Source organism: Carassius gibelio, chromosome A23, assembly GCF_023724105.1.
Source record: "Carassius gibelio isolate Cgi1373 ecotype wild population from Czech Republic chromosome A23, carGib1.2-hapl.c, whole genome shotgun sequence".
NCBI lineage: Eukaryota > Metazoa > Chordata > Actinopteri > Cypriniformes > Cyprinidae > Carassius > Carassius gibelio.
Window position 1 is genome coordinate 16,632,885 of NC_068393.1, and position 14,301 is coordinate 16,647,185.

Sequence of the window (14,301 nt, forward strand, 5' to 3'; positions counted from 1 at the left end):
GTTATGATGTTGGTTAAAGGATACAAAACTGAATGAAGTAGAAAAGTGCTGTTGGATTGAGTGTTTTCATTGTTTTTATTTTTATTTTATTTTATTTTTTGCTTAAAAATGACAGGGCATTCTGTAATATGTTTACATTTTTACTGTATTTTTACATATTTTATCTGGCAACCACAACTGTAAGTTTTTTTTTTTTTAGTTTATTTTTTAAACAATTTGACTTTTTTTTATCAATTAGATAATTTCATAAAATATAGCTATGAAAAAAATAAGCATGAGACATCAGTTTTAATATTCTTTATTGATTTATAGACATTGATTTTTTTTCTCCCCGCCCCTGTGGTAACTCCAAGTTTCTCTGGTACCAAATTTTTCCATAATTTTCTGTGTTTGATTTCAATTACATCTATAATATTTTACATATGCATCTATTGGTTGATTTCCTTATTGCAATAAACAAGAGTAGCCAGTATGAGTTGAATATTGCTACGTTCCATCACACATACTGTTTTCCCATCTGACAGTTAATTCAAAAATAAATTTATTGACAAGAGGAGGTTTGACCGAAGCTTCTCTGTCCACATCCGTTCCTGTAGAGGCCTGGGGTGGAGTAAGGCTAAGGCTAAAAATAGACTTCACCAACTAACATTACACCTGCCCTGAAAGGTTGAATAAAACTACCAAAGACAAATCTGTCAAGTGACGACATTGTTCTGACTACAGGATGAATGTGGTCTTTACAGTGTTGACAGATGGGATTAGCGATCCTGCCTCAAGCATCAAGAGTGTATTAGCTGTGATGGCTTTATCACCTCACAAGGTTTCAATAGGGCACTGGACACCTAGTTTCAAACTAAAGCATGTGTCAGTGCGCATAGTGTTACCCCAAAATGCTCATCTGAAATCAGCTGAGAACACTGTCCACTGATTGTTTTAATAATTAAGTTTGGGATAGAAACAGCTGATTGCAAATGTGCAGTTTAAAGAAATGGGTCATCTAAAAAAAAAAAAAAATCATTTTATACTCACCTTTGTGTAGTTCCAAACCCATTTATTATTATCTTATTTATTTATTTATTACCCCCCCCCCCCCCACACACACACACACATACATTTTTTGCTCCCTAGTCAATAGAAACTTTTTTTTTTTTTTTAAATCTGACTTTCTTTGTCCTGTTGAAAAAGGTTTGAAATGACACAAGGGTGAGTAAATGACAACAGAAGTTACATTTTTTTTTTGGTGAAGTATCATTAATTCGCAAGTTTCCCAGAACCGTAATCTATGCGCACGCACACGACACTGCACGATACACACCAACATAAAACTACAGCACCCATACTAGTGCCTCGGAAAACTAATGAGAAATAGAGGTAAAGTTCCATCAAAGCACAATGGTGGGTGCTAACCACAGTTAGCTTGAAATGATGGCATTATCATGACATTTCTCACACAATGCAAACAATGCCACGAACAAACAAAAAAAGTGAACTAAGCTACATACGCTATGGCTGACTACACGTTGTTTGTGTTCAGATATACCCTGTCCCCCACTCAGAGATGAGAAAAGACCCTTTAATATGAAGGGCCCGTCCCCGTGGGTGCCCCTTTCATGTTTAAAACGCCCAGCTTTTGTATTGAAAAGGCTAATTAATCTCTGTGGAAGAACATGGAGGCCTATTAGCAGCCGTACAGATCCATTTATAAATTCTCTTCTACAACAAATGACAATTGCTTATTGCATTGCAATATCCAAACAATGTTAAGACATTGTCGCACTTTGCTTATTAGTGGGCCGTCACGTATCTCCATCAACACGACAGGCCCTAGTTTGATGTTTATGATTATGTGTATTTTACATCCTCCAGATATGATTTCTACAACGCGTAGTTCCCACCCGAGTGCAGGTTTTTTAATTTCCATAGAAAAATATCCCCTTTTTTTTTCCTTTGTTCAATTTTTTTTTTCTTTCTGAATTTTCAAAATATTTGTTCAACGTAACAGTTTGTCAGAATTTCCACAATATTTGTTCAACGTAACAGTGTGCTATGAAAACGAACCCCCCAAAAAATAAAAACCAACTACATCAAAACAATTAATTGATCATAATAAAATAACAAAAAATATATATGCATCGCATGGCTTTAGATTCAAGACCTCTGTGACCTCCTCTCCGTCTTCTCTCTGTTCATTTTTGTAGACTCTTGGGCATCCGCTGGAGTGGCTGACCTGTGCTGTCAGTCCTTGTGGGATGCAGGCTCAGGCTGTCTTGTGAGACTGGATGCGGAAGTCAGACAGAAGGGGGCCGTATTGCTTGGGGTTGCATAATGTCCACCGAACATAACAGTGACAGAATGAACAGAGTAGCCTGTATGTACTGTAAGTCCAAGAGTGTGCTTAGGTTTCCCGCCTTTCTCTGAGATTCGAAGTACCAACCGTGTCATTTCAGGATCTATCTGCAGTTACATAACCCTCTACGTACACTTCTGAATATTTTCTAAAGTCAACCAGCTTGGATGTTCTGAACTAAACTATGCTACACAATAGAATAAATAGATGTCTACTGATTTTCTAAAATCTAAGACAGGGGTCTTGGGGTTTTTCTGTCAACCGCTCCTAGCGCTAACGGATGTAAAAAGTGATACACAAAAGGAATCTTGAGTATCTCTTCTGAATCCCTCCTTTACTCCTAGAGAAATTTTACTGAATGAAGTCAGGCTTTTTGCCGCCACCATCTAATCTTCGAGCCAGCATTCAGAAAGTGTCGGGCATCCTTACACCTTCTCCACAATCTCCTGTCTTGTCGTGGTGGAACTGCAATGGAGATTGAGGCGATTTGCTATTGCAAAGATGCCGAAGCCAGACGAGACTAGTTGAATACAGTGAATACTTTGAGAAGCATACTGATGGTTTCTCAAGGTGCATAGGGTTAAGGGTGCATTTTTTTTTTCAGAACAACATTTATCTATAGTCTTTGTGTGTTGGGTTGTGTGTTTTGGGTGTCTAGAAAGAACTCATTCCAGCATGTCTGGCTACCATGTGACTGCTGCTACCTCACAGTATGAGTAGAAATAGAAGGAAGGTACAAGGACGTCAGATGCACTTAGCATACAATATTGCTCTATTCCAACAATCCCCACATTTGACCATTCATAAATCACTCGATCCGAACAAACAGAGACGGAGGTGGAAAGAGGGTTGGAACGCCATTCGCACCCACCTTCATGGATGCGCCCCTTCTGCTTGAGTTAATGATTGACGTTATTGTTGATGGGACGATTTTTGTCATTGCTGTGGTGTTTTACTATTTTTTTTGGTCTTCACAGTGTGCTTTTGGAGGTGAGGCTCCAGACTGGCTGTGATTGGCTAAGGGGGGAGGAGGGGATGTGAGGGGGGAGTCAGTATGGTGAGAACAGAATAGGACCATGCGATGTGCGTATGGGCCCTGGAGCTGGTCTCAAGATGGTGTGGCTGAGAGGCGGACCCTGCAGGAGGTGATGATGTGGATGGTGGGTGGGGGCTGCTGCGCGGAGAGCCAGCTGATTGGAGGAGGCGGCTGCTGCCATCGCTGCAGCAATAGCCAGAGGACTCGGCAAGAGGCCAGCGCCTAACGCTTTGGTGAGATCCTGCATGAAGAGAAAAATGCCCCAACAATATCATACTGTAATTTGATATCCATTTATCAAAGATAACTTTTATTGTATGCAACAACATTTAAATTGTAACTAATATCGTAATTGTTTACCACAAAAATTTTTTATTATCGTAATTGTTTACCGCAAAGTCAGCTCCCCTGTGCTTCTTGTGTCGGCTTAAAAGGGGGTTTGGCTTTCCTGCCACACCGTCCCGGTGCCTTCGACTTGATATGTGCTGCAAACATATCAAACATACAGGTGCATCTCAATAAATTTGAATGTCGTGGAAAAGTTTGTTTATTTCAGTGATTCAACTCAAATTGAGAAATTTGTGTATTAAATAAATTTAATGCATGCAGACTGAAGTAGTTTAAGTCCTTGGTATTTCTAATTGTGATGATTTTGGCTCACATTTAACAAAACCCCACCAATTCATAACAAATTAGAATACGTCATAAGACCAATAAAAGATTTTTCAAGTGAATTGTTGGCCTTCTGGGGAAAGAATGTTTATTTACTCTACATGTACTCAGTACTTGGTATAAGCTCCTTTTGCTTTAATTACTGCCTCAGTTCGGTGTGGCATGGAGGTGATCAGCTTGTGGCACTGCTGAAGTTTCTTTGACAGTGGCCTTCAGCTCATCTGGATTTTGTGGTCTCTTGTTTTTCATTTTCCTCTTGACAATAACCCATATATTCTCTGTGGGGTTCAGGTCTGGTGAGTTTGCTGTCCAGTCAAGCACACCAACACCATGGTCATTTAACCAACTTTTGGTGCTTTTGGCAGTGTGGGCAGCCAAATCCTGCTGGAAAATGAAAATCAGCATCTTCAAAAAGCTGGGTAGCAAAAGGAAGCATAAAGTGCTCCAAAGTTTCTTGGTAAACTGGTGCAGTAACTTTGGTTTTCAAAAAACACAATGGACCCTTCCTCCAGACTCTAATACCTTGGTTTTCAAATGAAATACAAAACTTGGTTTAGGACTTTGGACCACTGGTCAACAGTCCGGTTCTTCTTTCTCCTTAGCCCAGGTAAGACGCCTCTGACTTTTTCTGTGGTTCAGGAGTGGCATAACAAGAGGAATACGACAACTGTAGCCAAATTCCTTGGCAAGTCTGTATGCCTTGACCCCAGCCTCAGTCCATTCCTTATGAAGTTCACTCAAATTCTTGAATCGATTTTGCTTGACAATCCTCTTAAGGCTGCGGTTCTCTCGGTTGATTGTGCATCTTTTTCTTCCACACTTTTTCCTTCCACTCAACTCTCTGTTAACATGCTTGGATACAGCACTCTGTGAACAGCCAGCGTCTTTGGCAATGAATGTTTGTGGCTAACCCTCCTTGTGAAGGATGTCAATTATTGTCTTCTGGACAACTGTCAGACCAGCAGCCAAAGACTTAAACTACTTCAGTATGTGTGCATTTAATGAATTTAATACTCGAGTTTCACAATTTGAGTTGAATTACTGAAATAAATGAATTTTTCCATGACATTGTAATTTATGGAGATGCACCTGAACCAATTTTGAAACAAATTTAATTTAGTATTTGTCGCTCATTACAATAAATATATATAAAAACAACATGACAAGCATTTAAAAGAAAAAAAAGATGAACACCATGACCCTCGCTCACCTGTTTAAGCTGCAGTTCGGAGTTGACTCGCACATTGCAGATCTCACAGTGGAAGGTGCGTTCCTGAGTATTGGGGTCTGTGTCCCCGCCTCCCTGCTCCCCACTGGGCTTTGGAACCAAACGAGGGTACGCCTTAATGGGGCCCAATCCGCTGCGGGCTTCCAGAATGGTTTTGTGTTTAGTGCCTAAGGAGTGCAGAGAAATATGAGTGTACAAAAACATATATATATTGTGTAAATTGTTATACATTTTTCAGGTTTCTTTGATAAAGATCAGAAGAAAAGCGTTAAGAAAACAAAAACAACGGAAATCTTTTGTATTATTATAAATGTATTTTTTGATCATTTATTTTGTCTTTTTAGGTATTTCTCTTTTTAGGTATTTCTGATGTCTTTTAACCCCAAATAAATAAAACAAATCTATAACATAAAAAATAAGTAATAATAATAATAGTAAAAACGATAATACAAAATGTAAGAATATTGTATTATGATTTAAAAACATAGATAACATTTACTGTAATATAGATTACAGACTGTATTGTAATACCCAGTCATGACCACTAGATGGCTCTTGAATCTTCCACTTTGAGTTATCTTCAAGTGCAGCTGCTCATGCCAGGGATGATTCTTTTTTTCTGTCCAGTGTCCACATTTAGGCAGTCACACAATACTTTTGTTGGAATGCTTTGCACTTGTGAATCATGTCCTTTTTGAATTTCATTCAGGTTACATTACTGTACATTACTTTTCATTAATCAAGCAGATTATACTGCCTGGCTTTTTAAAACATTGAAAAACATACATTTAAATTGGGCTGTCCTCATTACAACAAAGCTCATCATTTATCCGTATGTGTTTGGAACTCTGCAACACTTGGTTCTCCTTAAATGTTTCGCCGTCATGTTCCTGGCCTCACAATATCAATGAAAACAGCTAAGATATGTACAAAAAACCTGTGACGTCTACATGCTTGGGTTCATAGAACTAATGTCTTTGTTTTGTTCTTAACATCAGGAATGTCCACACATTCTCTTGCCAAACCAAAAGCAGCCTTAATTTTCTCATATGAACAAAAGTTCATCTTAAGTTTGCGTTTGAAGAGACATAGCAAAAAAAAAAAAAAAAAAAAACGAATAAAAAATAAGAATATAGCACGAATGGCATTTGTACTCTTCAAAAATGCACTCTTGCAATATGTAGTCTCACTGTGTAGCAGTAACTTGTAAATCCCATCTGAGAAATACAAAGATAAACAGGAATTGACAGCAGTGTCTGGAGATAACAACTACAGAAATAAAGTAAGCTAAAACACTCACTTCACCTCCCAACTTATATATCTGTGGTTGTCTGCACAACATATGATTAGATTTTGACTATGGTTTAGATAACTAATTTAGGGAATGGACTGTACTGATTCCAGATAGCTTTCTTAAACCCAGACTAAAGTTTACAATTTGCCCCTCCGTTGGCAACAATGCCCTGATATCACTCATAACTTGTAAAGTTTACTTTAAAACATGGTTGTGTTTCAAGAGGAAGGACTTCAATGTGTCTTCCCTGTCTCCAAATATGAATGTGCGCCTTTTAATTTTCAGACCACATTAACAGTTGTCAAATACTTCATGTAAAGGCATTACTTTCTTTTGGCCTGGGGAAAAAACAGACCATTTAATCAACAGGCTCAACATGAGAAATTCCTAATCTGACCAAATAAACACTGAAACTATGACTGCAGTTTTCCCTGATAAATAGAAAAGAGGAGATCTATAATAAATAGAGTTGTGTATACCTTTGTGGAAAAATCTCTTCAACATCCACCTTCATCTCTTCAAACAGGATTGTGTGTTGACACAAAGTAAATAATAGAGCAGAACGAGATATGCTCAGGCATTCGATATACCACGAGAAATCCAACACTCTCTGAAATACTACAAGCTGCACTGCAGTACAAAAACTGATAAACTGTTCCTTTTTGTGCACACCAAGAGGGCAAGTGCCACTGTAAAGTTGTGTATAAATCATGAGAGAGTGAAAGCTTCTAAAGGTGCCTGTTTGAGAAGTTTAAAGGGATTTTCAGCGATGGATGTAATTGCTTGAGTTCCTCTGTGACGCAAAGCATATTTGTGCTGTTCACAGAATGAGATAAATCTTGCAGACTGTTCTTTAATTGTCTTAAAATAAAAAAAGTCATTTGAGCAAGTACTGAGAAAGACAACATTTAAAATGTAAAATCTGCATGTGGAAAATTTAAGTAAAAACTAAATAAGGAGTGTAAAAATCCTGTGAATTATATTATTTTCTTGTTTGTCTGCAGCTTTGTTAGGAACAGCAACATCAGTAACTCCGATCTAACCTGCATCTGTGCCAACCCTCACCTCATGTTTGCAGCTGACTGCAAATGATCATAATTGAATCACAACTATGTCTGGAAAAAAGACATCAGCAGTCAGGCAACAAGAAAAGATAAAGGTAAAAAGCCCAACATGAATCCTGTGTATCATTTTCATGTACATTCATAATCTTTTTTTGTCTGTTGACCTTGACGTGTTTAGATGTCAGTAGTAATTTCACCACCAGCTATGCATCTGCCTTAATATTCTCTTTTAGTTTCCATGTTCCCTTGGTTCCCTTGAACCGTGGTTTTACTATGGGAAAAAATTATGGTTCTTGTAGCCATGGTAACCACAAATTAACCATGCTTTTGTTACTTAAAATAATAATTAACAAAGTAGTACTTTGAAGATACTCTTTGCTGTTGTTACATGATCAAATCCTTGTTTAATATTGACCAAATATTTCATTCAAATATCCACTTAATCTTTCATTTTTGGCCACACTTTTGTGATAGAATGTCTACAGCCTCTATATAATATCTTCAACAAAAACATGTGGACATCACAACTCTTACAAAAATGAATGGTTTTATCATAGAAAAATTGCTTAATTTGATTAGACAACTGTATTAATAACATCATAGCCATGAGGTAACTGTGACTGCTCTTAATTCACTAATGTTTTTTTTTTTTTTTTTACTAATAACTGTTTATTTAGAAGTTCACTAAGTAATTCATCAGTGACAAATATTTTCTGCTTTATATAATGCAGGGTCATTACTGAAATTTCATACAAATGAGAATGAAGAATGAGAATATATAATTTAATATATATATATATATATATATATATATATATATATATATATATATATATATATATGTGTATATATATATGTGTATATATATATGTGTATATATATATATATATATATATATATATATATATATATATATATATATATATTAAACATACATTTGCACCCATTTGACCAGCAGCGGCCCTGTGCAACATGGTTGTATGCCAACTGAATAATAATTTGACTCAAAAAATTAAAAATTAAAAATAAAAATCACAACTTCTGCATAAGAAAAGTATCTACAGTAAGATCTGTATTGTATGAAAAAAGATCTAATACTAAAATCTAACTTCTATATGGAGAATTTAATACTGTATTTGTAAAATCAGATGATATGTGTGTGTGTGTGTGTGTGTGTGTGGTTATGTGTTAGGATAAATGTTTTATTTTGTTTATACATTTTATTATTCATAACAGTGTTGTAGCTGGCAAAAATATTTATGGTTGGTTAATTTCCTTAAATGCACCTGCCTTTTTCAGTATTTCTGTAATGAAAAGTGATTTCTTCAGCATATTATTGCTGCATATGATGTTGTGTTGTATTGTGGAGACTCAAAATGGCTTTTGAGAGTTTTAAAATAATAGAAATACAAAGTCACAGGTACAGACTATATAGTGAATCCCTCAAACAAGAAAATACACAGGGAGCATTTGTTATTATGTATAATTCATACACCTCTTAGCACTCATTGGAGACTCTTTATTCCAGTGACGGATGTTTTGTGTAATCAGACAGCACAGTAAGTTATTGAGTTTAGAAGTGCTGTCACTAAATGAATTTTCACCTTTATTGTGGGCCTCCAACTGGGAGAGCGAATTGACGGCCACTTTGCACAGTGAGCAGTAAAGTAGCTTCTTGGCTTTGTCCTCTTCGGTCTCAGGGTTGCTGGGAGTAACTGATGGTGCCCCAGGGGTCACGGTGCCAGTCTGCTCTGGGTCAGAAGAGCCACAGCCAGGAGATGAGGAGGTGGCCGGAGGTGGTTGAGGGGTAGTGGGGGTGGGCAGAAGAGGACAGGCAGAAGGACCAGGGGATTCTGGGGTAGGGGGAGCAGAAATGGCCATGGGCTCTGGGGCCACCGCAGATCCATTTACCTGTGGAGCTGACTGTGTCTCATCTGCAAAACAAAACAAACAACAAAATAATATTTAAATGGAGTATTTATAGAAGTTAATGGCCTCAATAACAATAACAAAGCAGATGTTTTCCTGTAAACCTCAAACCAGGCATACAGTAACTCAAAAACCTTGTCTGAGCAACCCCAGCTTTTATAGACCAAACACAAAAAAGTGTGCAATAAAATTGACTTTCGTAAAATAAAATTATATACATATATTTGTATTTTTATGAGCTTTCACGTGTTGTTTATTTTAATATGCCAAGTAAAATGGGAGATGCTTAGCAATATGTAACCAAACAGTTTGGAATGTTCAGGACCTAAAAAAGCAGTCTTTGTTGACAGAAACATGTTTCTGATGACAGAGACTAGGGTGAAAAGTAAACCTATGATAACTACCTCAGATATGTACAACAAAGGGCAAGAAATAAAAGTTTTTGATAAAAGTCTTATGCTCACCAAGACTGCATTAATTTGATCAAAATGCAGTAAAAACTGTAATATTGCAAAATATTATTTCAATTTGAACGTTTTCAGCTGCCATTTCTCCAGTCTCCAGTGTCACATGATCAAAGACATCTTTCTAATATGCTTATTTGGTGCTCAAGAAACATTTCTTATTATTATTGATGTTGAAACCAGTTAGGCTGCTTAAAGGGATAGTTCACTCAAAAATGAAAATTAGCCCGTGATTTACTGACCCTCAGGGCATCCTATGCATATCTGACATTCCTCTTTCAGACTAACACAATCACATTCATGTTCAAAAACGTCCTGGCTTTTCCAATCTGTATAATGGCAGTGAATGGTGACCTTGTTATTGATGGAAGAAAAAGTGCATCCATCCATCATAAAAATGCATTGGTGTTAGAGCTTACGTTGTGCCTTCTGCCATGCCCGCATTATACAGTACCTTCAAGCACCTTGTATTGACCGGAAGCTGGAGGTTACAGTTTATACATTTTAAAAAAATTATATTTTTCTTTAATAGGCAACCAAACGTTAGTTAACCAGACTAAATTTTATTATTCGCTTAGTCAAATTTTTTTGTATGTATACTCTTTACTATTTTTTTCCCGACACATTCGTAATCATTACTTCTGCCATTGCACTGTGGCAAGCTTAGTGCGTGCACTTGAGCATTTATTAGACTATGTATGCAATTAGACGGCTAATGCTTCAAATGAACGATAACTAGTCGACTACAAAAATCTAGTCGAAGGTAGCTCTATTTTTCTTACACTAATGCATCGTTTCGCTTCAGAAGGCCTTTATTAACACCCCAGCGCCATGTAAAGTAGTTTTATGATAGATAGATGCACTTTTTCAGCTTTAAAAACAGGGGCACCATTCACTGCCATTATACAGCTTGAAAGAGCCAGGATATTTTTTTTTACATTGCAATATAAATATATCATGGGCTAATTTTTATTTTTGGGTGAACTATCCCTTTACATTTTTCTATTCAACCTCATTTATCTGAAACAGAAATCTTTTGTAACATCATAAAACATGTCGTTACTGTCACTTTCAGTCAACTGAATGCATTCTTGCTGAATAAAATTATTAATTTCTCTCTTAAAAATATATCACAGTCCATGTGTCACTGAAAATCAAACCCATGAGCCTGGCATTGCTAGAAACCATTAATCCATAAAGAGAACATGTTTTGTCATTCACCCTATTTGGTACATATAAAAAACACCCTCAAATTGGGAGTGGGTTGTTACACAGTTCCGGCTGTCATTTTCAGTTTAAATAACTGACATCCAAAAAACATCCAGCCTACAGATTATGACTAGGAAAAAGTATCTCTTGGGGGGGAAAGTAAGCAGTGACTTCACTACTGTATTTCCTTACAAAGATGATGCATGTTTTTGTAATTTTACAAACATTTAACCACAACGACTTACATAAACTCTTAGTCATTTCAATTCAACGTCCCTCCCCTTATGAAAACACAGTGTTCAGGGTTTTATTCACCATGACATTTGAAGTTTAACAGCCTCTGCTGTGGTGGCAAATCCTGAATGGCAGGTTGATACGACCTGATAAGAAGCAACAAGACCCCTCGTTTTACAGAAAACAGTCCTCTCTCTCTACATTGGAAGTTTCCTGGCAGATTTCCTCTAGATGAGAGTGTGCTCTATATTTCTTTGGACTTGAGCTCCTGTCAGAGCCTCATAAAGATCATCTGGATCAAAGTACATACTGCTTTTTTGGAAGGTCTAGGAAGATTAAAAAAACTATGTGACCCTTCAAAAAAACACCAAATATTGACCAACGCATCATCCAATAGTTGTTATAGCATTAGAATGGATGGACCGGACTATGTGTCTTGTACTAGATGCAGGTTTGGTTCTGAATAGCCTGAACTTTTAACTCTGAGCTAATATTCCCAGGGCTCTTTTCCACAACACACCCCATTCCTTTACAGGCCCCCACCCTCCAACAAACACACACACACTCACACACTGTGCGTGTGTGATGAAAAATGCCGGTTTGGCCATGTACATGTGGTTTGAGTTAGTAGATTGCAGTTTGGGGGTGGAGGAGAGTGTGTAATGGGGGATTTCAAAATTCTCCATCCTCTGGATGCCATCCACCACCATAATTGACATGCCCTCCATGTTCGCTGCTGTGTGTTCCCGTCTGCCCTCCATTTATTCTTGCTCTGCATATTTGAAAGTGCAGTTACACAACATGCACTCTCAGAGGACCCATCTTTAATGCTTAAATTAGCACACGCCTTCCTTCAACTGCTGGAGTCAGCTGCTGTAAATACTAGCTAGTAATGATGTAAATATTTTCAAGAAAGTTCAGAGGTCCAAAAGAACCCCCAAATATTATGTTCTGTTATTGCTTTAAGCATGCAATTGTTGCAAACCAACAGTGGGCAAATCATGGACATCACTTTGTATTTAAAAAGCGGTGGGGACACTGCTAGTTATCACCAAGGCTGCATTTATTTGATGAAAAAATTCAGTAAAAATAGTGATATTGTGAAATATTATAACATTTTTAAATAATGGTTTGCTATTTTGAAATATTTCAAAATTGCATTTTCTTTTCATGTGATGCCAAAGCTGAATTTTCAGCAGTCATTACTCCAGTCTTCGGTGTTACAAGACCATTCAGAAATCATTCTAATATGCTGATTTGGTGCTCAAGGAACATTACTTTTTATTATCAATGTTGAAAACAGTTATGCTGCTTAATATTTTTTTAATTTTTTTAATTTAATGAATAGAACAGAATTAGAAATACAAATCTTTTTTAACATTATAAATGTTTATTAGGTGAATTAATTCTTGCTATGCAATATATATACTACTTTTGCAATATATATACAGTATATATATATATATATATATATATATATATATATATGTGTGTGTGTGTGTGTGTGTGTGGGAGGGGGGGGGTATTTTAATAGTAATTAAGTAAATTTACAGTATAATCCATTGCTAATCGAAAAAGGCTTTTTTACAACAAATAAAACCCACAGAAATTATTTAAACACAAAACCAAAAAATAGCAATTCACAAGAATCTATTGAACACTGAACGTTGTATCGAACAGTTCAATATTATATTGAGGATTGTGGCATCCCTAAGGTATCACCAACAGGAGTAGTTGGTGTTTTCTGATTTAACTGTGATGCAGTGGGAGTAAAAAGCAAATGGGAGGTGAAGAGCACATCGAAGCAACCACAGCAAACACAAAATATAACAAGTTATAACAAATTCTAGTGGGCTGTCACGTAATTATAACACACAACAGCATGTAAACTCATGCTGGACAACTGGAAACAGCTTCTTCATCTGTATTAGTTTCATCAAGTGGTTGGTGCTAAATCGGCCATGACAGAAAGCTTAAATGATGCCTGTGTGTTCAGCAGAATTATGATAACTTAGTTACAGACTCCACACACAAAACATGAACCCACAAGAACAATCTCCCAGTGTTCAGACAGTAAACTAAACCCGCTATTAAAGCTGCTCCGGTTTCACAGTCGCTGACAGCTGTAGTGGAGAAGGTGGTGTGTGAATTGGTGAAGGAGGGGTCTGGTTGTGACCCGTACAGGTGGATCAGATGTTCTACGGGTCAGGTAGAAGAGAGGCCAGCCTTTACCCCACTTCTACCCAGCCCATCATCAATGATTAATGATCCCTGAAACAAGATGCCTCATTGAGCTTTGGGACTTATTAATTATGGAGTCGGGAGCATTCATTTGCCTCGCTCAGAGTGCCATTTACCAGATGCATCTTCTATCCATTACAGCAGGCCTGTTTACCGAACCATCCTAGTCATTTTTATAGAGTCTGCATGTTAGAGTGGTGATTCTGCCACTGTAGCTCAATAGAACAGAGCTGTCGGAGATGGAGAAAGATCTAACTGGAAATTTAATGGCACTTCAAGCTTATGCTATGGAATAAGGAGACCTAGACGAGTGTCGTGCAGCCTTCTGTCTCTATACAATCTCCAGATGTGTAGAAGACTGCTGGAGATGTATGGCTTCATTAAACAGAGTGACTGTGCAGAAGTGGATCTTAGGGACAAACAAAGTGCTAAAGCAGTTCAATGCCAAACCTCCCGCGCATTCTGCCAAGTCTCCATAATTTTACAGGCCCTTTTAGCCGCATTAAAACATAAACAGATCCTCACTGGGATAAAAGTCTTCCTACAACAGGAAATGTAAAAAAAAGTTAAATATCAAGAATAA

General features: G+C 37.2%; 1 protein-coding gene across 3 annotated transcripts in view; it reads right to left on the reverse strand.

The window, feature by feature from the left end:
• Window positions 1–282: 282 nt before the first annotated feature.
• LOC127944671 (zinc finger protein 385A) overlaps window positions 283–14,301 on the reverse strand; it is an 81,171-nt gene continuing 67,152 nt past the window's right edge. For all 3 annotated transcript variants that reach the window (XM_052540785.1, XM_052540784.1, XM_052540787.1), the window contains 4 exons: window positions 9,246–9,575; window positions 5,266–5,450; window positions 3,776–3,868; window positions 283–3,624 (listed from right to left, as the gene is read on the reverse strand). In XM_052540785.1, coding sequence (XP_052396745.1) covers window positions 3,397–3,624; window positions 3,776–3,868; window positions 5,266–5,450; window positions 9,246–9,575 — 836 coding nt within the window. In that variant the 3' untranslated portion in view covers window positions 283–3,396. The remainder of the gene's footprint in view (window positions 3,625–3,775; window positions 3,869–5,265; window positions 5,451–9,245; window positions 9,576–14,301) is intronic.